Source organism: Canis lupus, chromosome 25 (assembly GCF_003254725.2).
Source record: "Canis lupus dingo isolate Sandy chromosome 25, ASM325472v2, whole genome shotgun sequence".
Classification (NCBI taxonomy): domain Eukaryota; kingdom Metazoa; phylum Chordata; class Mammalia; order Carnivora; family Canidae; genus Canis; species Canis lupus.
Genome location: NC_064267.1, coordinates 8,035,993 through 8,063,621, shown reverse-complemented (window position 1 = coordinate 8,063,621; position 27,629 = coordinate 8,035,993). Strand labels below are relative to the sequence as shown.

Below are 27,629 nucleotides of genomic sequence, written 5' to 3'. Positions count from 1 at the left end.
AAGGAAAAAACAGGAAAAAAAAAAAAAAGAAACCTCAAGGTGTTAGTTTTAAGTTCTTTGCGGAACTGATTTGAAGAAGCGGAAAACTGAAGTTAACCAAGTTACCTGAACCAGCAGAGCAGTACTGCTGGAGTGCAAGCATGCTTCCCTTTGAGCTCTGAAACAATAGGAAGCACCCAGGGCCAAGCAGGCACTCTGGGGAGAGTTACTCACATTCCTGTCACTCACGTGTCTGACTGTGTGTGCGCTTGCTCAGGTCGTGGTCACTGCTGCTACAGTAGCTTAAAGTCCTAATGAGAAATAAAACCCCAAATCAACATCTACTCCAAATAGAAGGAGCCTGTTCCTGGGTTTGTGATGAAGATACATAACAAGCGGGATTTTTGCTTGTTGGTTTTGTGTATTGTTTTTTTGTCATTGTTAAAATGCTTGAACAACTTTAGAATAACAAACTGTCACATTGACTGGGGGCCCACTCCCTGTCAAATGTTATGCTTGGTAATTTATATGTAGGGCAACCACATCATTATTTGTGCAAACTGGACACTTTGGAGAGTGAAAGTTAATAATTATACTGGGACTGCCACAGGTGAAGGAGGCCATATGACCATTGTGTTTATTATCTTCACTCTTTCCAATAACCCTGCAAGTTTATGTTATTATCCACACTTTACAGATGAAAAAAAAATGAGTTGAGAAAGTGATTTGCTAAAAGTCAGGATGCTAGTAACTGCCATAAATCTTTCCCCCAATCCACTTGATAATCACATTTTTAAAAATTATCCATAGGATGATCAAAAGGATCAAGAACATTGAAGATCTTAGTACTTTATAGATAGTTGCATTCTTCTTGGCCGGTGACACTGCCGACCCTTAGCCCACTTCCTCCCTGTGCACCCCTGAGGCTTGGGTGTGTGTGAGTGTTTCTCTCTCTCTCTCCTCCCACCTTCTATTAAAAGTCCTGTTGAAAGGTAAAGACCCTGGACTAAAATCATTATATGTTCATTTGAATCTGATCTGAAACCTCACAAAATATACCTACTTGATGCCATCTGGGTATCTCAGACCTCAGAAGCTCAACTTGGGGGGGAATTAAGCTTTATCATCCTAAACCAGGAACACAAAGAGGAAGCTAGTTTATTCATAATCTTCCTCCCTCCACCCACTTCCCCCAAGAACCTGCTGAAGAGCACCATCTCCTTAGCACAGGCCTGTTTGAAAAACCTAAAAATTGACGTCTTCACCGTTACTATTACAAATAATAAAGTTCGTTCACTATGGTCGTTTGATTGAACATACAACACACACATAAAAGATCATAGTAAAAAGCTACATTTGTTAGGAGTGTTTCATGTTGATTTTTTCCCTCCTTTTAAAACTACATATAAATATATAATTTAAATGGATTTGGTAAAAAGATGCTAATAAGCTTTACCTCTTTTAGAATGGTCATTTACTTACTATGCTGAGGTTTCTCTGATATGTTGTATCTCTGTTTAGGAAACAGTGGCAAATTCCTCATCTTTGGCAGTGAGGACACAGAGAATATCTCCAGGACTGATGGAAATCTGTAATTCAGTTATCTCAGTTCACCTGATAGCACCAATTTGGGCCACCACAAAACCTTCTACAAGGCTGGCAGCACAAAATGATTTGATTTCAACTTCTTTGCCTACTTTTGCATGCTGCTTGGTGAAGGTGCCAACAAGAACTGAAATAGGCAGACTTGCAAACAGTGGTAGGCAAGGAGAGATGACCTGGACACTTTTTTTTTTAACCTGGATACTTTTACAATCTAGGAACAGCCTAGAATATTTGAAAAAGTTGCCAGCATTCAGATGTTTCAACTAAACATTCAGATGATATAACATGAAATATTCCCTTTATTTAAAAGACCTCTGTTTCAAAACATTTTAATACCTATGACTCTTTAGTTCACTTCTGGATACAGTTCAAGGGATTGAATGGGTTATATATGTCTTGACCATCTTATTAGTAACTTCTATATTTTTAAGCTTCATGTGGTAGTCAACATGATAGGGCTTGGATGTGAGTTTGGGCTGAGAAATGACATTTTCCTGAGTTGGGACTGTTCTATGGATTGTCAGCCCCATACACAAGCCTCTTGTGCATGTTCTTTGCTGGTACTGAATCTAAAATTTATTTAGTGCCTTGTGGTTTGCCCAGCACCTTTAAAAACATTACCTCATTTGATGAATGAGATGCATTGATTATGAATAAACTACCTTCCTCTTAAATGTCCCTGGTTTGGGATGATAAGGCTTAATTCCCCCCAAATTGAGCTTCTGAGGTCTGAGATACCCAGATGGCATCAAGTAGGTATATTTTGTGAGGTTTCAAATCAGATTCAAATGAACAAATAATGATTTCAGTTCAGGGTCTTTACCTTTGAATACGACCTTAAAAAAAAAAAAAGCAATATATATTGGCATCTATTACTTAAAATACACAGAGGGAGTCTGTTTTCAAAACATACATATTATGATTTTCTGGATTTACTTGTACCCTACCATTTCTTAGTCATCTTTTTTAAGCACTCAGACAGGCCTAATTTTCTGCAGTGTGATACCTTCTGAGAATCAGCCCCTGTTTGCACACAATCCAGTGCAGAAGATTTAGCAAGCAACGATTCCTGGAAAGGTGAATGGCATTTGTGAGTAAGAAAGTGCACAGCTTTATCTCATCTTTTTTCTTACTAATCTCTGTCATTTGATAGATTCCTTTCATCATATTCATTTAAATATCTCTCCACTGTAGAACTGTTGGCTACACAAGTAAAAAAATGTTCTCTTCTTTGAGTTGAAAAGTATCTCTCAGGCTTGAAGAAGCAATAGAAATAGCTTTTTCCATAAGAACATCTTTACTTTTCGATACTGGGTTATATTCAAAAACTTACTATCTTAGCATCAGCTTTTCTTGGTGGTTGCTTAAATTCCTTGCCACTAAACAGTGTAAGGGAAGCAAGACAGACACTATTCAGGACTTCTTTTTGAGCACTGTACACCAGACACACTGCTTGGGGAGCTTCAGAACTGAATCAGACCTAGACCTGGATCCTTCCATCAGGGATCTCAGAGCTGACCTTCTTTCCTGGTTAGTTTCAGAATTCAGAAGTATTAATGCAAAAGAATTCAGAAATATTAATGTAGAAAAAAAGTGCCTAATGGTATTTCATAGACAGTATATGCCCTAAAGAATTTTATTTGGGAGAGTATGTTCCATAGATTCTGTTGAGTTTAACTTTATGGATTAATACTTCCATGGCATCAGGCGAGTGTTGGAAACCTGGTGTTTGCAGGCAAATTCCTATAAGAACACTCTTCCTAGCAGGATAGAGAAAAGAGAGAAAAGGAGATGTAAATTATTTAGCCTGAAACACTTGACTAGATGTCAGTTTTGGGAGCAGCAAGTGTTTCAAATAGGCATTCTTTACATTAGAAAACTGTGAAGACAACTTCCATGTTTATCAGAATTTTGATCTGGGACTAATTTAAAGCTAGTCATTCTTCATTTCGAGTCGTCCTCTCACCCTTCAGAACATTGAGAGTAAAGAGAAGGGTGTGTGTATGACAATTCTGTATTTCTGTAAGGTTCACGATCCTACCTCTCACCTATATGGTTACATACACTTTTCTTCTTTCTCACAGAACATACAAGCACAGGCATTTAAATATTAGTCACTCCAGCTGCTAAGCAGTGAGAGTCTTTATTCTGCCAGCATATCAGACTCTATAATGAGTCTGATTTTGGTTTAATTCCTTTCTACTGTGTAGTCATTGGATGAGCTGCAGATGGAAATTTAAGCCAAAGCCATACATTTCAGCTAATACTTTTTATGCTGCTGTAAGAATTTGTTGTCATGTCGATTTAAGGGAGTTGAAATCTTTTTCAAGAAGGCATTCAGATCTATTTTAAGAGCATTTATCAGCTCTAATTTGATATACAACTCTGACTGCCTCTGCTGTTCTTAATCAATTGCAAAGTGCAAAGTAGTTTAGCAGTGGAAGACAGCTTTGAAATTTCCAGAATTTCTCAGCTAATGCCACAAACACAACATCATGTATATTTTCAAATATAAAATTAAATTTCCATTAAAATTTTTTGCCTGATTTTAAGAGACAGTAGGCCGACTTCTTTGAATTTAGACTTAAACAGGTAAATATGTATTTTGGCAGCCTTGGAAAGGATAGGGTATTAGATTAACTAGGGAGAAACTTTTGTAAAATTCCATTCAAATGCTATATTTATGTAGGAAGGATCTGGCAAATCAAGAAAATTGTTTATTACATCAGAGTCAAATCAATAGCATATTTCTATTCTTTAAACACAAGATTAAGTTTTTCTTCCATTTTTCTGTTATTTTTCTGTGTGTGACCTTGATTTGCCTCCTTTCCCCACTTCCTTATGTGAAAGGAACAAATGTGACACCTTGTCTCTGCCTGTTTAATGTGAAGGGTTTTGAAGGCCTCCACTGAAAAATAAGGTTTGTGTAAACATCATAATATGTGTCCGTTATTTCTCCTGTGCCATGAAAGCCAAACTGAAGGAGGTTGAGTTGTACATTAACGAACTTGACTGATAAGTAGAGACTGCATCTTGGGCTTTCTAAGCTTGATCAGTTTCTTGGACTAGTCTGCTTTTAAGTACTCTGAATAAGCAATAGGTGTCATACTACACAGCCTATCAGGTTCTCTCTATTGTTTTTGTTTTGTTTTGTTTTGTCTTGTTTTGTTTTTACATTAAGTGACTGTGTATCTAACTCAGTGGAATTGAATGGAGTTGTCTCCAATCTGAAGTACTGGCATTCTTGATCAAGAGACAAGCATTTTCTTTCGACATGGTGTGATGTGATGCTTATAGAAGTTGCTGGCATTCTAGAAGCTTTTAGCATGTGGTAATACAGTCAAAGGATACTCTCTTAGCTTTGGGTAGATATTATGTTTCATTTAAGCCATGTTGAAAATAAAGAAAAGGTCATAAGGATGCAAGATAGTATTTAAAAATGTGTCTGAAGCACTGGTTTGTTATACCATCCACCAATACTCTATGCGTGCAACTAGGTAGAAAACTTGTGACAGCTTTAAAGAGTTTTACAGCTAAAAAAGTTGCTCTAACTGAGTAGATCACCTACAACTTTAGCAAATTATAAGCAGTTAGTTTAAAATTTACAAGTTTGAACACCAATTAGAAGACAAATTTCAGTCTTTCTCTAAAAAAACAAAACTCAGCTTCTCAATTTTCAGTTTTTGAAAACCACATTTTTAGTGAATCTCCCCTAAAAATGAGGCCTTGCTATCCTGCTATTGAATGACAACATGGTCTTAGCTCTAGTATCACTTGTACTATTTCAGCATTCCAAAATTAAACTTCTACCTTTCTAATGGGTATTTTAGCTTCCTTAGGGAGTTTAGAGAGAAGTCCAGCCCTGCATTGGGCCACACTGGGTGCCTTATTTCACTTCTCTGACGGTATGTTGGTGGCCCTGAGTCCTGTTCTCATCTTTTCTTCCAGAGTGAGAGTTCAGGACAACCTCTTCTCTATTTTATTTGACTGAATACAGTTCCAAGAAAATAGGAAAGTAAGAGAAATTTAGTATTCCCTATTGATTTTTGTGTCCTATTTACTAACAAACCCCCAGTCCTTATCATTATGGGAAAGCTAATCCTACCTTATGCCATTTGAGATATCGATTTTGAAGGTGTTTGAAAACCTGGTCATTTTCAACTGAAAAAAAATTTAACAATGCTAAATAGTTGAATTTTAAGAAAGGTCGAAATTATGACTGAGAATTCGTTTTCATTCTCTCTAAAAATTCTCTCTCTAAAATTCTGTCACATTTTAAATACTCAAAAATCTATTTCAACTTTAACTTAGATTCTTTCTTTCTCTTGTTAGCCATTTTGTTGGTCACTTCAGTGCTTATTGTCATTTTCCTAGAGGGGCAAAGGAGTTGAAATTTGAATTATTGCCTTTTGAAATTAGCCAACTATTCCACTTAAAAAAGAAAAGAAACATAAATTAGAAATGATAGAGTAGGACTCTGATCAGTGACTTTCATTCTAAATCCTAAATCCCTCTCATTACTAATCATAGTACAGTAATATGCCTACTATTCACAGATATAACAGTGTGGTTAATACATGGAACTTTTTCTTGCCGTCTAGTAATTTGAAATGTATGTCATTTTAGGAGGCTTTTGCCATAAATACTACAATAACTTCATAATGGCTGAAAAATAAAGACTTTTAATTTACTTGCCTAACCTACAGTCTGGAGATGGGAGGTTATAGGTGGATTCAGAAGCTCAAAGACTCAGACCATCCAATCTTTACACTTGTCACTGCATGATCACAGATGGCCACCTCAGTTCCAGACATCTTTGCTTCACTTAAGAGTCAGGAAGGGGGGCAGCCCTGGTGGCTCAGCGGTTTAGCGCTGCCTTCAGCCCAGGGTGTGATCCTGGAGACCCGGGATCAAGTCCCACGTGGGGCTCCCGGCATGGAGCCTGTTTCTCCCTCGGCCTGTGTCTCTGCCTCTCTCTCTGATGAATAAATAAATAAAACTTAAAAAAAAGAAAAGAGTCAGGAAGGGGGGATCCCTGGGTGGCTCAGCAGTTTGGCGCCTGCCTTTGGCCCAGGGAGCGATCCTTGAGTCCCGGCATGGAGCCTGCTTTTCCCTCTGCCTGTGTCTCTGTCTCTCTGTCTCTCTGTCTCTGTCTCTGTCTCTCTCTCTCTGTGTGTGTGTGTGTGTGTGTGTGTGTGTGTGTCTATCATAAATAAATAAATAAATCTTTAAAAAAGAAGAGTCAGGAAGGGAGGGAGTCCAGGTTAGGTCTTTCTTCTGGCAAAAAGAAAATTTTGCCAAAACCCCCAGCAAACTTTCTCTTGCATTCCTGATTGGAGTTGGATGATACACTGGCAAAGTTGAATAAAATTACCACGTTGGCTTAGACAAACTATGATGCATGCCCTTGGACTGGGGCAGGTCCACTTTCTATAGGTCAAGAAACTTCAACCTGCTACTTGAACAAAATAGAGATTCTTACCAAGGAAGAAGGGTAAGCAACAATAGGAACTGCCATAAAATATAAGCCATGCAATGGTAGATGACTATTAATAACTCCCCACCTTTTGTTACATAACATTACATTAAGCGTAGTAATAATAGCTGATATTTATAAGCCCTTACGAAGTGTTAAGTGCTGTATTAAATGCTTTACCTGCATCATTTCCTCTAATCTTCACCATGACTCTATTTTACACATACCACATGTAAGTGACAGAGCCAGCAATCAGACCTAGAGTCTAGGGTAAACACTAAACTATGCTACCTCTCATCATTCTTTGCAAGATCAAGAGATTGATTAATAGTAGGTGAAATTGATGAAATTCCAGTAGGAGTAGAAGGATATTGACATATAGTCCCTACTAAGTTACCACAGTAATATAACATCAAAAAGCAATGGCAAAGAGTTTTGAAAGTTCTCAAATAAAAATTCTGTATCTCTCTGCCTCTAGTTTCAGAAAAAAAGGAACATTCCTTGATGTTTTTCTTATGCCCATTCAATAAGAAATTGAGTCTGTTTTTGTTTTTTTTTAGGCAAATTACAAAAAAGAACATTACTAGGTCAAAAACCTGATCCCTTCAAGATTGTACCCAATTGTCTGTTGAAAGAGAAAGAAAACAGGAATATATTAGGTTTATTGAAATCTGTCATTATATTAAACTGAGCAAATACAGTATTAATTTGTCTGAATGAAAAAAACAAAAACAAAAAAAAAATAATTTGTCTGAATGCCATCCAATAGCAGTAAGAGAAATATCCTTAACTTTGTCATTACCCCCCTACCCCCCAAAATGACCAAAATGTTTTCCTGTTTTCAGAGATTTAGAAATATCAGTATTTTCCAATGAGGTTTAGATTTCGGTCTCATTGTTCAGATTCAGCTATTAATCCAAAAGGGCTTTATTGACTCACTTTACTACCTCCCCATAGTACCCTTCAGGTAAGTCTTAGAATAGTCTAATAAGAGTAGCTAGCATTTATGGAAGACTACTGAGTTTCAGCCACTCTTCTAAGCCCTATCTCATTTAAACTTCATCAGATCCTACTGAGGCAAATACCATTATATAGGTGAGAAACTAATGAATGAGCAGATGAATGAATGACTTCCCTAGGGAAAGTGCATCATTAAGTGTTGGCACCTTCATTCAAATTGACTGGTGGCTCCAGAGTTGCTATTCTTATTGGCTGCCCAGCAGGAGCCTTTCCCACCTCCCTCCTGAGCTCATCTTCCCCAGCATGTCTGAAAGAGGCAGGTGCTCACTTCTTCTCAGCCTTCAGCACAAGCTTGCAACTGTGATTCAAGTTTCTGGGGGAATTTCTGGAACGTATTTTTCTTCCTGAATACAGTAGAAAGGCATCTTTTGCTATTCTGATTAACCCACTGCTTTCAGCCTTTGGACGCAGTTTGTGTAGACAGCAGAAAAAAAAAATTTGAGTTCAAATACCCTAAGATGACTTTTAGCTGAACAATGAGCCAAGTTCCTGCTTTTAAGGAAAGATTGTTTAGTGAAGGAGACCGACATAAATCGATAATTACAATAAAGTATGACCAGTAATCAACCCCTGAAAGATGAATTGTATGTTATAAGTAAGAGTGACTGGTTTATATATAAATATTACTCATTGACCCTTGAGGCCAGATCTTCCCTACTACTTTCTTATATTGCTGATAGTTATCTCCAAAGCTGAATCTTTTCTCACCAGCCTGGTGAAGCTGTGACTTTATCTCTCTCCTCCAGGTCCCTTATTCTGCTCAGCTTCCTTATTGTAAATGCCAGATTTCATGATCAATTAGTCCCAGGCAAGAAACTGGTGTCCTTTTCAGCCCTTCTTTGTTGTTCATTGAAGACATTGTTAAAACTTGTCATGCCTCCTTTCCCAAATGACGCTTCCCACATCTGGATCTCTGTCACCATCACTTCTGCCAACACCTGGTTTCAGGTGTTCATCATGTGGAGCATCCCATCTGGAGCACCCACAACTCCTCCTTTCTTGCCTCTCTGCTGCCAACCGCCTTTCCAGGACAGTCTGGTCCTTCCCACAGCTTTGAGCACTGATCTTACCTTTGCTTTTGTAATGGTGTGTTGGCATTGAGAGTGAGATTCCCTATCCAGGGATCAGTGATGTTGATAGTTGCAAGCACACTGAGTAATTAAATTGTCATTATGAACTGAGAGTGATTATCTGAATTCATTTTATAGACCATCTATATCCAAACCATTTGTTTTTTGTGATATTAGGAGTTCTATGGAATGAAAAAATGGACCCGGCACCTGACTGACAGTCTGTATTCAGGGTCATGGGCCAGGAGTGGAGTGAGAGTATTGTTGTCATGCTAGAATATATTATTCTGTACACTTTTAAGCTAGTGAGATATGAAGAGCCTGGACTTGATAGGCATGATGCAGAAATTAGGAAAGGTTGCCTAGACTTAAGAAAAAGACCAAAAGTTGGATATAATTATCTGGTAAAGGTTGCTCAGGCAGAGGATCTAACTCATCATGAAGTGTACACACTCTAGTAAGGGAAGGACCACTCATCAATTCTCAAGTGTCCCTTATCCACAAAATAACAGCCATCAAACTGGTGCAATGAGCTCATTAAATATCATATTGTTCTGCCAGACAAGGCTGTTGTTTTAGGGAGTGACTAAGAGACTGTCACTTCTTGGGCCAGGAGAATGAAAATGCTCTTTGGGAAAAGGATAGAGATAAATTGTTGATACTGTCCCTCAGACATCCCTCCCCATTTCAGTCTGCATCTTACTGGGCTGTTTTAGATTGAAAGAGGACTGCACGCTGATTTATTCAGCTCAGTGTTTTCATAAAGTTTCTGCTATTGACCTATAGAAGGGAAAAAAGGTTAGAATGTTCTTTGCAGGCAGTGTTAAATTAATGTCAAAGACCTATCCATGCCCAGTGGTGCTGGGGCTGGCAGAGTCATGTAAGCTCAGCACTTGAGTGCAAGTGTTTGTCTCCTCCATTTTAACCAAGAAATGGTTGGAAAGTGAACCAACTCTGGAAGAGTCAGGCAGAAGTGTCATCCCATTTGGGTTATTTGCTTTTTATTTTTCCTTGCTGAAAACAGAAGTGAATCACACTCTTCACTGAGCCATGCCGCAGAGGGAAATGATGCAACACTGGTCACGTGGCACAAAGAAAAAAGGCCCATTATGCAAACCTAGCTTTTTATTGTGTTCTGGCCTAAGGAGAGTTTAAATACCCGCACTGGGAAGCAACACAGGGCTGTGGTTCTTAAATGTGAAGCCTCTACATGGAGGAGCCATGATTGACTTTTTGTCTCTTCTTTATTCTTCTGCCTTTTTGACCGCAGGATTCACTAATTTTTTATTATAATATAAAACGGGAAAAGAATGTATTTAAGCTTGTTTTATTTCCTTTTTCCATATGATTTGGGATGTTTATAAACATATGATTTGCCTTGACCACTTTCTTACTACGTGACCTTATGGAAATTACTTAATCTGATCCCCTAAAAAGGTATTATCTAGCATACAGGTCTTTATAAATAAATAGTATGTATATGTATCTACCCACAGAGCCATAACAATTAAATGTGTTTATGTTTATAAAGTGTTTAGTATACAGCCTCACTTGCAGTCACTTAATAAATGGTAGCCATTACTATTATTAATTTACCTATTTCATGCTTGTCTAAATTCCTCTATGAGTGAATGCTTTTATCTCGTCCTCTCGATGCCAAGACAGAATGACCAGGACCTGAAGAGTCCTGAAGTTCTTTCTGACATCTTCTTGGCTTGGCAGTCTGATCTTTACTGCTTCATTTAGTAGACGCTTTGGTAAAGAGGTATGTTTTTGGAACTTCAGGGAATGCACCATCTGAAGACTTTCAAGGTGAAATACCTTTCTTTCAAATTAGAGTTGTGTAGAATGACTGATAACATTGCAAGGTATTTGTATATGTTACAGTTGCAGCATTTTCTGTATTACATGAATTAAACGTCAAGGATATGTTTTTTTGGACCTGAGCCAAACTCCCCTCCCAAGTATAATGAATTCAAATGTCTCCTTTGGAGTGAGGTTTTCTCTTACTGCCCCACTTCCCCTATGCTTTCCACACACTTCCATTGTTGCAACAGTAACATTGTTGCATAACGGTGCTTTTTTGGTCTGGGTACCCCCCCCCCAAAACTGGGTAAAAATCAATCATTTTGTCATTGTCAGATTCCCCAGCACATTTCAGGGCACATTAGCTGTTAATAAACTGTTAAATGTTTAACAGACTGGATAAAATGACCTGAGTAAGCATGGGAGGTTTAGAGCCAAACTTAGCTAGCTCTTATCCCACTAGTAGATCAACCTCTAGCAGGCAATACCAAATGTTTTGTATTTCAGAGTCTTTTATTTCAAACAGGAACTTAACATCTACGCTTGGCTGTAAAGTCCTTTTCCTTCGATGACCCTCACCTATTTTCTTTGAGTAAATTCAACAAGGTCATTTGCACCATTACATTCACAGAACTCTGAGGAGATGTGTCCATGAAAATGAAAATGAAGTTAGAGTGAAATAATTTTTTATTTATGTAGTGATCAGCCAACTTGAGAGAATATTTCTGTTAGATTGTTTTTGCTTTTGTCTTATTTTTAAAAGAATTTTTGTTGAAGTATAGTTGACACACAATGTCACATTGGTTTTAGGTATATAACATAGTGATTCAAGAACTCTACATTATGCTGTGCTCACCATAAGAACATCTCCCATCTGTCACCACACAACGTTATTACAATACCACTGACTGTATTCCCTATGCTGTGCCTTTCATCCTCATGATTTATTCATTCCACAGCTGGCTACCTGTATCTCCCACTCCTCTTCACCCATTTTGTGCATCCCCCTCTTTTTGTTTTTGTTTTAAATCTGTTAATCCTTTCAAAGATTGCTCTGTAAAAATAATAACAAATACTAATATTTGCCCAAATGTCATTTAAGGTATAATAATTTAATCTAACTTTGCTTTTAAACCTTCCAGCCACTTTTGCCAAATTAGAAGGAGATCATTCTTGGTGAAATCTACTTAGTTAATGTAATTTTTACTGATCAAGGACTTTTTTTATGTGGGAACTGCTGCTGTTTCATATTTATTTGGAGAAACTGATTGCCTTATGAGAAAAAAGTCTTGAACCCAAAGATTTTCTCACAATTTTATCATGAGATGGATGTACTCAAAACATCAGCCTAAATTGGACTGGAAGTCTCTGAGAGGGAATGAGCAGTCTTCTCTTTCCTTCTTGTAATTAATTAAAGGCCTCCTTGTGTAGGGCGCCATGGTAGATAGAATGCACTGTATTCGGCAGGTCCCATTCTTTCCTTCCATGAGCTTTATGGTCAAGCACCTCCTGCTTTGATGAAAGAGGAGATATAAGGAAGTTGTAGACAGAACAAAAATGCTGATTAAATAGGTGTTCTACTTGTGCCAGCCGTTGTGCTTGGATTTAGGGAGACTGACATACAGAATCATCAAGAGGAGGAAGTGATTCATCATTTTAAGTGGGAGAGAAGAGACTAGGAATAGTTCCAATAGTCTGTGACATTTGACCTTGAAGCATGCTACAGAGAAGAAGAGGGAAGGGGCAGAGGGAAGAATGTGAGCAAATGCAGGGAGGTGTGGATGTGGCCAGTCAGGCAGTGACTGCTGGATCCCAGGGTCCCTGACAGATAGTGATAGACATAGGTCAAGTCGTGTCAGCTCATGAGGAACATTGAAAGACCTACTGAAGGGTCCCGGCTTCATCTGGAAAGTATTGGGCAGTCTCCACTGATTTTCTAGGCAGGGAGCAACATGGTGGGATTGCAGCTCATTCTTGGAGCCTTAACTAAAAATGGAGGTGGGGAGAGTCACTTCAGAGATAATCCAGGGAAGAGCTGACAAGGATCTCAAGATGGTGGAAAAGGTGTTGGAGAGGAGAAAGCAGTTTTAAATGATTTATTGGAGGTAGAATCACCAGGATTTGTTTTCTACCCTCGATCCAGTATGTGCTCTATTAAGCATGTACAAAACACATATGATTATATAGCTCATGCAAGCTGCTGAAAGAGAAAGAGACAGGAACAATTACCTGAGGAACAGTGTTTTGAAATTATACGTTGAATAGAAACTGTGGTCTTTAAATAGAATATTTGTGTTGAGCATAAAAAGGGATGGTAGAGTTCTCTCTCGACAATACTCGTTTGATTTACTGCACCGAGATAGCACAGAAGGGTTTTGCAGCTGCTGTGTCTAGCCTCTGAGGAATTTGTTTCATAGTTATTCCCAGGTTACAGATTGACAGGTTTTGGTTTGGTTTTGTTTTTTAATAAAATATATAATTTAGATGACCAAATGACCTTGGATCACTTGAATGTATGGAGCAGCATCTAATGAATGCCTCACAGCTCACTGGAATCCCTTGGGATGGCATTGGGGTGTCAGTTCATCTAAGTTGTCTAAGTTTGTACGTACGGAAGTCTCCTAGGAATGTGTACTATGATTGTCACAGGAAACCAATGCACCATGAAGGGTCCTGACATTGGCACTTCTTAAGAAATGAGGTTCAAGATGATCTCTCTTAGCTGCTTTGTACTGTACTCATAGCCACACGTGGTTTGCTCCCATGTGACAGACAATTATCAATTGTTTCACTTTTCCCTCCTCAAGGAGAGCAGTGAGCTTTCTGGGGCCATGTATACCCATATAAATTCTTCTAGGGGGAACCCTGGGTGGCGCAGCGGTTTAGCGCCTGCCTTTGGCCCAGGGCGCGATCCTGGAGACCCAGGATCGAATCCCACGTCGGGCTCCCGGTGCAAGGAGCCTGCTTCTCCCTCTGCCTATGTCTCTGCCTCTCTCTCTCTCTCTCTGTGTGACTATCATAAATAAATAAAAATTAAAAAAAATTTTAAAAAAATAACTTTCTATAAATTCTTCTAGGAGGAAATTTCTCCCAGTCCTAGGCAACTTGATGATGACATATTTTTCTATGTTTTTATGCCAATTCAAACTCCATCCCATTAAGGCTAGTTGAATCAGATTCTGATTCCAATGCCTCCTTCCCTGCCCTTATATGACAGAACTTTTAGAAGTTGCATTGACTTTCATGGGCTGCCAGGGCATGGCAGTAACTATTTCAGAATGCTACAGAGAACAGTTAATAAGTAATGGCATGTGGATCATCACTTAGGAAAGTAAGGCAGACATGCACCTCTAACATGATTATAAAAAACTTCTACGGTCTTGTGTGCTCTGAATTCTCTGCATAAATATTGCAAAATAAAGAACTTAAAATTAATTTTTATAATTATATATCCACCACACAGTATTTCAGAAAGACAGGTCAGCATGTCAACAGATTCTAGAGCGGCTGCCTGAGAATGAGAATTATTCAGGTAGAGGAACCCTATAGCAATATAGTTGACATCAGAGATAATCATTCAAGCCAAAAGGTTTTGCAATAATAAAACTCCATTCATATAGTTACATATTTAAATATTTTTACCCCTTTCCAACTTGGGAGCTCAAAGTTATTGTGTCCCAGGATCTAACTGCGTAAGGAAAATAACTGTTTCCCTCTTATTTGGTTAAAGGGAGGTTTTGTGACACAAGTGGAATTTTTAAAAGGTCTTTGAAAGAGAAGATGGGTCAGCATGATTGGGAGGAAAAGGAATGTCAAGTAAAGAAGAGTATAGTTCAACGTGGAAGAAGCAAGGCAAAAGAGTGGCTTGATGACTGGCCATAGCAGATGGAAGGGAATTCCAGAACTGCATGTCAGAATGAAAAGGAAGCCTACTAAAAATTCATATGCACTTTTGTCAGTTTAGCTTTTCTAGCTAAATACTGAGGTCATTCTCCTAGCACATGAATTCCTCCTGAGTTTTCAAGTGGATATAAACTCCAAGACCACTACATGACATGCACATGATGAAATTATTCTGTAATTGTAATAGTGGTGTGCCTGTTTGCCTAAAGAGAATCTGTCTTAGGAAGTCACAATCTTACACAGTTTTATAGGTTTCCTTCCCATAGAAATGTGGTTTAAAAAATTAAAAATATAGGGGTGCCTGAGTGGCTCAGTGGGTCAAATGTCCACCTTTGGCTCAGGTCATTATCTTAAGGCCTGGGGATCAAACCCCTTGTCAGGCTCCCTGCTTGACGGGGAGCCTGCTTCTCCCTCTGCTGCTCCCTCTGTTTGTGCTCTCTCACGTTCTCTTCTCTCTCAAGTAAATAAATAAAATCTTTAAAAATAAATAAATAAAATTTAAAAATTTAAAAACTTAAAGAAATCAACTAATATTCATTGAGAACCCACTGTGTGCAAAGAAATGTGAGGTAACTACCCCAAAGAGGCAGGCAAGGTGGAAATCCAGGAGATATTTAGTGAGAATGTTGATGGCAATACAGGAGCTCTTACAAATCAGTGTGTCATCTATTATAATGTAGATGATAATAGTGCTAAGATAGTATTAAGATGTTTAAAAATCTGCTCTCTAGTTAGTTTTATATTTTGGTGTTACATGGATTTGGGCACCATGTGGAAGCATTGAATATCTTTTATGGTGTTTTTACTTCTCAACTTCTAGGAAGCAAACTGGTATAGTAGGAAGGGTAAAAACTTCTAAGCCAGAAAAGCTGTATTTGGATCCTTTTCTCTAGCATTTATTAGTGTGCTATCTTGGATAGATTAATTTAATGTTCTCAGCTGTCAAGTGGGGATAAGGGTAATCATCTCTCAGCCCCAGCCTAATACTTTTTGAAGTGATTGATAGATGTTTGCTTATTAAATCAATAAATCCATATTTTTATCATTTGTGAATATATCTGATTATGGGTGTTTACTAATTCATGAATATGCAACACTGTGGCTTTTCTAAATGGCTTTCCATGTTTATTCACAAAAATGGTTTCCCAGATATCTGTCTTATAAAGTAATAATTGATCTGGAGAACAGCATGTATAATAGGAAGGTAATCCAAGACGCATATGCAATTTTAGGTTTTTTAGTAGCCACATTAAACAGAGCTTTAAAACATCTGAAATTAATTTTGATAAAATAGTTTACCTATTTCAATATATCTGAAATATTATCAACATGTAATCAGCATAAAATTATTAGTAGTATTTTACATTTTGAGGGGCGAATACTTTTTCAAAATCCAATGTTTATTTTGCACCTCCAGCACATCTAACTGTGGATACCAAATTGGTCAAAATACTTGATTTCTACTTAGATTTCATAAAATTTATAATTAAATATAGTTTCACATATGCAATTCTTCCAAACATACCTAAATTTTTTTCAATAAGTGAATCGAGCACCAGTTTTTTTATTTTAATTTAAGCAAATTAAAATTCAGTAACTCAGTTGCTCTGGTCACAGTTGAAGTGCAATAGTTATATGTGGCTCATATGAAACAGCACAGACAAGAAATTGTCTTGAATTGTTTTTCAATAAGATCTTGGACTTTAAGGCATTTCACCATCATAATATAAAATAAAGACACTCTATACCTGGATTTCATTTTGGGAGTTGCCTTACACTGACTGTGCTTAGTAGTGCCTTCTGACATTAAGCTTGTCATTCTGCCTGCTAGATATATGAGATCTTCTTTGAATGAAACCTAGATTAGCCTAAGGAATGTTTAGTTAGTTCTAAAATGCTGCAGGATTGCTGTTTTTTTCATAGTATAAGTCTGAATTTCTCATATTTGCAAATGAATAGTCTGTCTCAGGCTATGTGACTTGCCCAAGGACCCATGGCTAGTTGTATGGCAGAAACAGCCCTTAAACATGGACTTATCAGTCCATGCTGCCACAGAAGCTATATTTTGCTTCATTTAGGTACAGGTGGGTTCCTCCTGATGCCCTGCTTTGGACACAACATCTTACCTGAAGAAGGACCTTTTGTTGGGCCATATTTTTTGCTTCTCAAAAATATCAATAACCCAAAATACAAGGAGAACATGTTGTAAACTGAGTTGTCTCAAAGAATCCTTTTTGGGCAGTGCAAGATTATGGAAATGAAGGTGGTAGGGAAAGAGGATTCCTTAACAGTAAAAAGCTATGTGCCTTCTCTCTCCCTACTCCTTCACTGTACTTGGAAAGGCAAAATTTAACTTGGCAGAAAACCAATTATAGCCCCCAAAATAGTGGTGTTCTTACTCTATACATTCCTGTGTATAAATTTCTCTTTTGCAAATTTCTCTTTGCTTCTAAATAAAACCAGTATAGATGATTCATAAGCATTGAATGGAAATGGATGGGATACTTAGCTGTGTGGGTCCCTAACATTCAGGATAGTTTGTTCTTAGACACTGTTGGATTCTATATGCTTTCTCTTTTTTTAAAGATTTTATTTATTTATTCATGAAAGACACAGAGAGAGACAAAAGAGAGACAGAGAGAGGCAGAGACACAGGCAGAGGGAGAAGCAGGCCCCATGCAAGGAGCCCAACGCACGACTGGATCCCGGGATTCCAGGATCACGCCCTGGGCAGAAGGCAGACGCTAAACTACTGAGCCATCCAGGGATCCTTCTATATGCTTTCTTAAAAAGTAGCATAAAAGACTATGGGCTAATTTCCTGAGCTCCTGGCATAAACTATGTGACTAGAGTTGGCAAACTTTATAGAGAAAGTTAATGTCTTCAGTCAAAACTTCGAATTCAGAAGTCTTGCTTTAAAGGATGCTCTCTTTGATACAAGTAGTTATTTACTCTCATTCTGACTAGACATGCCTGAACTCCAGTCAATCGGAACTGAGCTCCCATGGTCAGGTTTATTTTCCTGGGTATTTAGATATTTTGGATGAAATTCTGAAAATCCTTCAGAAGTTTTCACCCTTTATCCTCCAGCACACATATGCACACACCCTTTTTTTCTATTCTGGGCAACTATTCAGAAATGTATTTAAGGACTATTAATGGATTCCAGGAGATTGACTCTAAACTAAATGACATTGCCCTGCCTTTGTTGGCATAGTCATTAATTGTGTGAGTGCTTTTAAGACATTTTGCATCCATCAAATGATCATTTGTTACATCTTGCCTTTTTATTTTCTGTATCCCATTTGCTTGAGTTGAGTGTAAATAAAAGTTAGAGTTGGAGTGAGGATTTGTGTTAGTCTGTGTATAATGTACTTAGATTTGGGATTGATATCTATGTGGAGCAGAAAAGAGGAACTTGTGAGGCTGTTTTTTTTTTTTTATTGGAATTCAATTTGCCAACATATAGCATATCACCCAGTGCTCATCCCGTCAAGTGCACCGCTCAATGCCCATCACCCAGTCACCCCAACCCCCTCCCTGCCCACCTCCCTTTCCACTACATGAGGCTGTTTTAAGGTAAGACACAAATTAAGGAAAGAATAAGCAAAACTTAAGATTTTTTAGGTTTACTTCCTGATGTTTCATTATGTTGGAAGTTGGAAGTTTGAGGTTACCAGCTTGATAGCTCTGTTCAAACAGTTAGCTATTTTAAACTTTCTTCTGCATTCCCCTGTTAGGGAGACAGTAACAGAATACTCAATTATCATTCATTATTACACATTCATTATTACATATTCTCAGAGGCTATCAGTAGCTTCCAAACCTGGCTGTACATCAGAATCACTTATGGAGCTTTTAAAAAAAGATGGATTCTAGTCTCACCAGAGGTTGAGGCTCTGGAATCTGTACTTTTTTTTATAGAACTCCCCAGCTTTGGATTATTTCTGGGCTTTTGTCAGCCCATTTCCCCTAAAATAAAAGAGTTAAATTCAAGAAACAAGATCAACACAATAGTCCTCCAAAATAGTATAATTTAAAGACTGTAGGCAGGGGAAAGATCCAGTTGGGGATTGTTATTGTAAAACAAGGGAATATTTATAAGCTGATTAATGGAAATCAAGAGAGAAACTTTTTGGAGAAAAAGCATTTAGAGTACATAAGAACATGTAATATGTAAGTTCTTTCACTTCTCATTCACGTAGAATCCCTTCTGCTTCTCCTCCCCAAGGCTGAGTTTAAGTCTACCTGGTAATTTATGCCATGGGTAATACATGGAGGCTTAAAGAGGGTCTCAATGTAGGTTGAGACAATCTGTACCCAATAAGCATAGCACACCTGTCTGGTAGAACACCACCTTAGTGGTGGCTTGCCTCCAGAGGCACCCTGTGCCAGGACATTGGTATTTTCCTAGAGGTCTTCCGGGTAAACATTTTAGGCTACATTTGTTTGCAGCATATGTCGAGGCAATGACATGCTTGGCAAACACTACCTACTACTAGATGCCTCTTTGATAGCCACTACTTCCAGGCACAATGACACATTGTCTTTTAGAAGTTCTCTGGATCTTATTATGGTTTCTACCAGGAAAAGACTAGGCTGCAGGTGATGTTTGCTTATGGTTACTTAATTCTGGTGTTTTACTTGATTCCTACCTTAAGACAGCCTCAGAGGTTCTTTGTCTCTGAAAGATTTATTAATACAGATGAATGAGTATATTCTATACTATGTTATCTCATGGAAAAAGAGTGAAATGGTATAATCCTTTTGGCACTGGCATCTATTGTTACCTGCCATTTTTCTGTGATAATACTTTAACACTTGTATATACTATGTTTCCAGGAAGACTAATTATTATACATATAAAATGTAACCACTTTATTACTGAAATGTTTCATTAACTATATCACAAGCTAGTTCTAAAGCCTCCGTAAGAAATACTGGATTTACAAGACCAATAATGAAAAAAAAAAAAAAAAAAACCCAAGAATCATCATCAGCTTAAGTTTCTTGTCACTTAAGGGTTTTGAATGATATAGTGTTTAATGTGATCATTTTAAACGCTGGCTTTTTCCTCAAGCTGGAAAAAATTTCTTGGTTGATGTCTAAAGGATATTTCTTGCTTCCCATAATAGAATAGTGTGGATTGACTTTGACATTAACGAAAATGAATAGGCCAGTAGGCTACCTTTAATGAGAGTGGTTATATGATCTAACCTTCGTGCTAGTAAAATAGCTATCAGTCGACCAGTAGCCTAAGAACAATCTTTCCTGAAGCAGTGAGGTAAACTAAACACACCCAAGGACTTCCTTGTAACTTCTAAGCTTGTGAAGGTAGAAGGATCGGATTTGAGCTTTTATTTGCTCTTAAAAATATTTGCAGTCATGCCACCAGGCCACCCAGAAGCATAAAGGAAATTTTTATGAATATTAGATTAACTGTTAAAGTAATAATTTAATTTAGATTTGAGGGTTATTATGGAACTATCAATTAAACATGCCAGTAATCCAGTTGATTTTATTAAATTTAGATTATATTAATATAGTTTAAAATGCATGACATTTATTTAGCATCATCAGGGAACAAATGATCTCTGAGCAATCCTCTCCAAGTCATGAAGCTTAACCCTTGAAGTGTCAAAACATTTAACTTAATAATTTTGAATAGAATTCTATTACCTTAGTATTTTCTATATTATGTCTGTGGCTATAGGATGCTAACATAATTTAACCATATCTAAATGAATTCAGATCATCAGCAAGTATATTACCTTAGTATTTTCTATATTATGTCTGTGGCTATAGGATGCTAACATAATTTAACCATATCTAAATGAATTCAGATCATCAGCAAGTATATTAATTATTAAAAATTCTACAGTATATGGCTACCTTTGGAGCTCTTGAAATGTTAAAGGTCAACTCTTTATACGAAATTATCTTTAACTTCCTGTCCTTCAAAAGTTTTATGTCTGCCTTTTGTTGTTCCTGATTTTTAAATTACTATCAGCCATCAGCTGACAGCTGTCACTTAAGACTTTAGGAGCCTTCACCCATCCATGATTGCTTTTAATCTAATATAATTTGAGGAGGAAATTATGATGTTAAAATAATGTCCAGCTGAGGAGAAGTAAGCTCTGAGTGGAGATGAACGAGGTGAGGTAGGAACTCTTAGTATCAAAGACTGAACTTTAATAGAAGGACTTTGTGCCATCTGTTTAGACTATAAGGACACCTTTAATTATTCATTAATTCAACTTTTACTAGACTTTAGAAACTCAAAGATGAGAACAATGTGATTCATGCCCTTAGGACACTCCCCAAAGCAGTAAGTGCCTGGCTATCACAGAAGGAAAAATAGATCATGGAGGGCATCAAATAAGATTGCAATCTCCAGAATTCAGCAGGGTTTTGAATAAGTGAAATTTCTAGGTAAAAATTTTTTAAAAAGTAGATTATTTGAGGGCTGCTCTTAAACATATACAAAGACAAATACACTAAGGTTACCACTGCTTAGAAGTTGCAATTCATTGTGTATATACATATATGTATATATACATTCCACATCTTCTTTATCCATTCTCCAGTTGATGGACATTTGGGCTCTCTCCATAGTTTGGCTATCTTGCTATTTTATTTGCAGCAATGTGGATGGAACTAGAGTGTATTATGCTTAGTGAAATAAGTCAATCAGACAAAAACAAATACCATATGATCTTACACATATGTAGATTCTAAGAAGGAAAACAGATGAACATATGGGAAGGGGGAAAAGAGAAAAAGGAGAGGGAAACCAGCCATAAGAGACTCCTAATGATAGAGAACAAACTGAGGGTTGATGGAGGGAAGTGGGTATGGAGATGGGCTAGATGGGTGATAGGTATTACAGAGGGCACTTGTGATGAGCAATGGGTGTTATTTGTAAGTGGCGAGTCACTGAATTCTACTCCTGAAACCAAAACTGTACGTTAACTAACGAATTTAAATTTAAAAAGAGAGAGAAAATAAAAAATTTAAAAAAGCAGAAAAAAAGAAGTTCCAATTCATATTAAGAGAAGTACTAGAATAAAAATAAATAAATGCAGTGACCCTGGGAGTCCTACAAACCTCCATCTGAATGACCTTGGGCAATCTTATTTTTATTCCTTTCCATGGACTCTTAAAATGGAGATGTGATGCCTACCTTATAAGGTTACTGTGAGGCCCCTGTGAAATGTGAAAAGTGCCTAACAGAGTAGCTGAATCTAGTTCAGTGCCCCATTAATACACTCTTTGCTGCCCTTTTTTTCCTCCTTACACTGCCTTCAAATGTGGTTTGGGAAGAGGTATCTGTAAAAAGAGTGAACAATAAAATGACAAATACTTCATTTCATATTTCTATGAAGCTGCTTTAAGTCATGTTCTTTTAATTGAATGACAGTCACATCATTTGGAAGGCTGGTCTAATAATAGCACCAGAGATTGGAAGCTGACAAAGTGCAAATTTTCAGTCAAGTCTTGATTCCAGTTCAGACGTGGAAAGAAGAGTTGAGAAAGAATCCTTGTTAGCAAAAACACAGATACCTCCATAGGCAGACCCTTGTATTGTAATTATTTGGACCCCTTTTAGTAAAACATAAACCAAATGCTGCATGTGCCCACCAGCCAACTCTTTAAAAAAGGTTACAAACCTCAAATATGTAAGACTCAGCGGTAACATGGGGCATCTTTGCCGGCACCTTAGCTTGCCTGAATCACTTGAAGTGTTCATGTGGGTAACTCAGACATGATTCTCTTTCCTGTGAAAGGCTTCAGCTCATCAGGCAATTCCCCACACTGCGCCATTTGTAATTCCAACCTATGTTGCTAAAAAAAAAAAAAAAACCTTCAATGACCCTGAGTAAATCAAGAACAGAAAATTACTTGGGTTTCATGCTCTTTGAGGCCATGGTAGTGAAGACATAGATTTTCACTGACCCTCATAGAAGTCTTCTGTCAGAAATAATGGCCACTGAAAGATCAATTAGTTACACTTTTGTTTTTAAGTTAACTTTGCATTTTCTTTCTCCGTCTCTCCACTAGTCTAAATCTGCTTTCTCTTGGAGGTGAGATACCTAATGTTCACCGATCAATACTGGCTCCTTCTTGCTCTTCTCAATTAAGTTTTTAACCAGTTGATTGAGGCTGTGCTTTAAAATAATTGAACAATGGATTTAAACGCGGTCACTTTTCTTTACTAGTTGTATCAACAGATGTTCAGTGTTTCATTTCTCCTTAAGGGTGTATGGTTTCTCACTGACTCTTGGCTTCACGTGGGGATTCTCTGCTCTTAGTTTTGCCTGTAAGAATTTAAGCTGTTTAAAGCTGTTTGAACTTGTGGCCAAGAGCTCCTAGTTCCCAAAGCAACGGTTTATCACCCGCCCTGTGTTATCTGTGCTCTTACATTTATTTCTTCAATCACAGAGCACAACAGCCTTGGCAAGGTAAATCTGTGGGGAGTGTGTGTGTTCGGTATGCATGGACTGTTTATGGTGAGCTGTGTGGGTCGGGCTCATGTTCCTGGAGTGCTTTGAGCAGCTTTACTAATCTGTCAGCATAGTATGTTCTTGTGGATAAATATAGACATACGGGCACTCTGTGAGTTGTAGGTCACTGTCTTACTGTGCAGCTAAAAATTGTCCCATCGGTATGAAGAGTCTGCCCTGGACAGAAGGCCTGTTTTAATTTGTCTTCTACTGTAGGTCTTTAGCACCTGACTAAAAATACACCTTGGGCCAAAAATAAGAGAACCCTACCTTGTGGCTGAAACACTTATGGTTCGAGTGAGCAACGGGATCATGGAGTCCGTCATTATGTTTTTTTGCTTTGGAACATAGTCTCCATAGCAGTTCCAGACTGTTCGTTTGGGTTCCTTTCAAGCTCATGGAGATTACAACAGCTTGTTGGAGACGATCCTGTGTGATCAGCTTCATAAAAGGGCTTGGTAGGTATGAAAGGCTGGCAATCAGTATGGCGTGGATCATTGGTTGTTAAATGCTTAATGTAGGGAAGATTCTCCTAAAGGTTTCAATGGATGGGGATGCAGGGTGGGAGGAGAGGTGCCAATAGCATCTGCATGCAGGGATTTACTTAATAATGTCCCTTTTCAGAGGCAGGAATTATTTTTTAAGTTTCTGTTTGGAATTGCAGTATTTCAGAGGTAATTTTTGTATGTAAGTCTATAGAACAACAAGCTGTGATGTCATGGAATTTTTCTGTGCACTGAAGTTTTCACTAAAAGATTCAGTACAACTATCTGTGCTGCAAAATTGAAATCTGTAAAAATAGCTTAGTGTGTGATTGGAAAATAGATACCACTGCATTTTATATTACAAAAGAGGTAGGATTTATAATTTATTTCTTCTAAATATTAATGCAAATACTCTTTATTTGATGTAAAGCATTGAAATAAGCCTGAGGTAGTTTTTCCTTTGCTTTTGGCGTAGCCTTCTCCAACATGTACAAATAAAATGTTTTCTTTTATCGTTTATGAATTAAAGAACAGGATACCATGGGTTAACCAATATCAAATGGGTCCAAACTGCATGCCTCTGCTTTTCCTTTATCTGAGTAATAGCCTGGTTACATTAGTTCTAGCATAACCTTGTAAGCAATATTGTATAAGAGTTCAGAAAAATTAATGAGAGGAAACTTCCATGACACAGGGTTAATTACATGCACCTTGGCTATCGATGGTTTAACTTTCTTTTTAATGAAGGTAGTAAAAGTTAATTTGTAAATGGTAAAGGCACAACATCTTGCTCTAATAGAGAAGAAACATTTTGTTTATTAATGATTTGGGAGAATTCATTACTTGTTAATTATTCTGCACCATCTCTAATGAAACTATTAGATATTTACATATGATACCATTCTGTTTCTAGGAAGGAAATCTCTATTAGTCATTAATTTGCTCCTATTTTGTGATTTATAAAAGTTGAGTATGTGTGTTAGGGAACTTTTTTTTCCTCTAAGAGATTTTTTTTTTATGTATAACAAGTATACAAATTAAATAATAGAACTTATAATTTCATGTATTTGGAAAAAATGTTGCATTATAATAGGACTTCTGTGAACTACGTAGTATTTTTGTTGCTTATTAGCTCTTACTGTGTTTCCACTGAATGGACCACTCCCATGATCCGACAGCCATCTCAATTCCTTCTTTACTCACAGTCTTTCTTGCTCATAGTATATAAACATAACTTTTTTTTAAAGATTTTATTTATTTATTCATGAGTGACAGAGAGAGAGAGAGAGAGAGAGAGAGGCAGAGAAATAGGCAGAGGGAGAAGCAGGCTCCATGCAGGGAGCCTGATGTGGGACTCGATCCTGGGACTCCAGGACCACGCCCTGGGCTAAAGACGGGCGCTAAACCTCTGAGCCATCCAGGGATCCCTAAACATAACTTTTATAAGGGATCAGTAGCAACAAGTATGTCTCTGTGAGTTCATAGACTTATCACAGTCTTAGATCATAAACTTCTGGTAGGCATGTATTAAGTGAATTTTACGTAGTCACTGTATGCCTCCAAAAATATTTAAGAATCTAATGAAACCTAAAATCTTTTTTTATTAAATGAGCTGACATTTAAATAAACTAGTGCATATGAACCAGGCATTTAATAAGTGTTTTGATGTTGACAAAATAAAAAACTAACTAGACTACAAAGGATTTCACTTATTTGGTGAATGTATTTAACAGATGTTGAGTGAGCTTCTCCTGTATACCTTGCACTGGAAGTCTTTCCGTTACTATAGATGTTGGAAGTGTATCTTGTATTATCATTTATATTATATAATGCATATACATAACATCTATATCATACATATATGTATATTATTGTATATGTATGTATATATATTTTCTAGTAGAATACATATTGTAATATATATTGTAACTGTGTATGCATTTTATAATATAATATGTATTAACAAAGATATATGTAGGATTAGACTCTGTGTTAGCTCACTGCCTTCATCATGTAATCTGAAAGGGGATCCTGCAGAGAAATAGCTAAAACTTTGCTTTATGACCTTCCTTTGTCAAAATATGGCAGCTTCTGGCACTGCTCCTGGTGGCCATCCCTGCACATCCAGTCTGCACTGTCCTTACTGTCCCTTTAAGTTGGATCCCCTGTATAATGTTCCCACTAGCATAGTGGCAAAAACTCCTGTAAGGGGCAGCCCTGGTGGCGGAGCAGTTTGGCGCCGCCTGCAACCTGGGGTGTGATCCTGGAGACCCGGGATCGAGTCCCGCATCGGGCTCCCTGCAGGGAGCCTGCTTCTCCCTCTGTCTGTGTCTCTGCCTCTCTTTCTCTGTGTCTATGAATAAATAAATAAAATCTTAAAAAAAAAAAAAACTCCTGTAAGAAGCTGTTCTTCTCTTTCCCTTGATGCCCAGCTTCAATATGGTTCTAATAAAATGGCTCAGGAAGCTGGACTTGTCATTTAGGGTAGGCCTGAGTCTAATGCCCAGATAATGGTCTGCAAGTGACTGCTATTCCCACAGCCCCTGGAGTCTTTTTTTTTTTTTTAAGATTTTATTTATTTATCCATGAGAGACACAGAAGCAGAGACATAGGCAGAGGGAAAAGCAAGCTCCCTACAAGGAGCCTGATGTGGGACTGAATCCCGGATCCTGGGATCACACCCTGAGCCAAAGGCAGATGCTCAACCATTGAGCCACTCAGGCATTTCACCCTACAGTCTTTTTGACCACGACCCACAGAAAAAAACATATTTTGCATTATGACCCAAGAACACACACCCCATATCTGTAGACACAGGCAGAGACTGAAAACAAAAGTTTAATGAAATAATGCTCACTTGCCCTCAGGATGTCAGCATCCTGCTATTTTCTCTTCTGTGGCTTTCTATTCTATCGCATTGAACTCATCCTGGTTAGCACCCAATACATAGGTTTGATGACCGAGTAACAGGTCACGAGCTGCACTTTGACAAACTGCTTTAAAGATTTCATAAGCCAGGCCTTCTCAACACACCACTAGTCAAGTTCTCTACTGAAATGACATGCTGTCATCCGTGATACTATATTCTACTCCTGGGCAGATTGGTGCTTTATTTGTCAGCATCTTGCTTGGTTGCAGAAATAGCTCTTTCAATAGGCTTAATGGGAGTCTTGGGTTGAATGTCAGGCTTCTAAGCTGGAGACAATTCATGACCTTATAGATTTTAATGCTTTCTTACTCCTTAATGCAACAAATATTTATTGAGTATTAAGCTAGAAGGCGAGGATATGAAAGGAATAAAACAAATTCCTTGCCCTTGCTGCACTTAAGTGCAGTGGGGAGACAGGTAGAAAACAAATATATAATGTGTCATCATATATCAACAGGAGGTCAGTGCCCTGCAGGAGGGTAAAGTGGGGTAAAGGGATTACAGGGAAGTAACAGAGAATGGCTGGCCAGAACAGTCTCTAATACAACCAGAAGAGAGTGAACCACAATCAACTGTCCTTTCTTCCCTACTTATATGAATTCCTACAACGCCAGTGTCCAAATTCTATTCCGCCTTGACACCTTCTCTGACTATATCTATCATTGGTTATTTCCAGGTCCCAACTTCAATGTCACCATCCCAGAGAGTCCTGCCCTAACCCCACAGTCACAGATATGTCTCCCCTTTTCCTTCACAGCACTTTCTATTTTGTAATTATATCCTGGGTGTGTTTATTTTCTAATGCCTGCCTCCCCTGCATACTACCAGCTCCCCTAGCAACTCCTCAGCAGC

The 27,629-nt window shown here is 37.8% G+C and overlaps 1 protein-coding gene across 8 annotated transcripts in view; it reads left to right on the top strand.

The window, feature by feature from the left end:
• Positions 1 to 27,629, top strand: part of FRY (FRY microtubule binding protein) — a 428,614-nt gene that overhangs the window by 172,561 nt on the left and 228,424 nt on the right. The window contains exon 1 of one of the 8 annotated variants that reach the window (XM_049101156.1): positions 23,457 to 23,821. The exons of the other annotated variants lie outside the window; for them this stretch is intronic. Within the exon in view, the coding sequence (XP_048957113.1) occupies positions 23,761 to 23,821 (61 nt within the window). The 5' untranslated portion in view covers positions 23,457 to 23,760. Of the gene's footprint in view, positions 1 to 23,456; positions 23,822 to 27,629 lie in introns of those variants that run through there. 8 annotated transcript variants of the gene reach the window in all.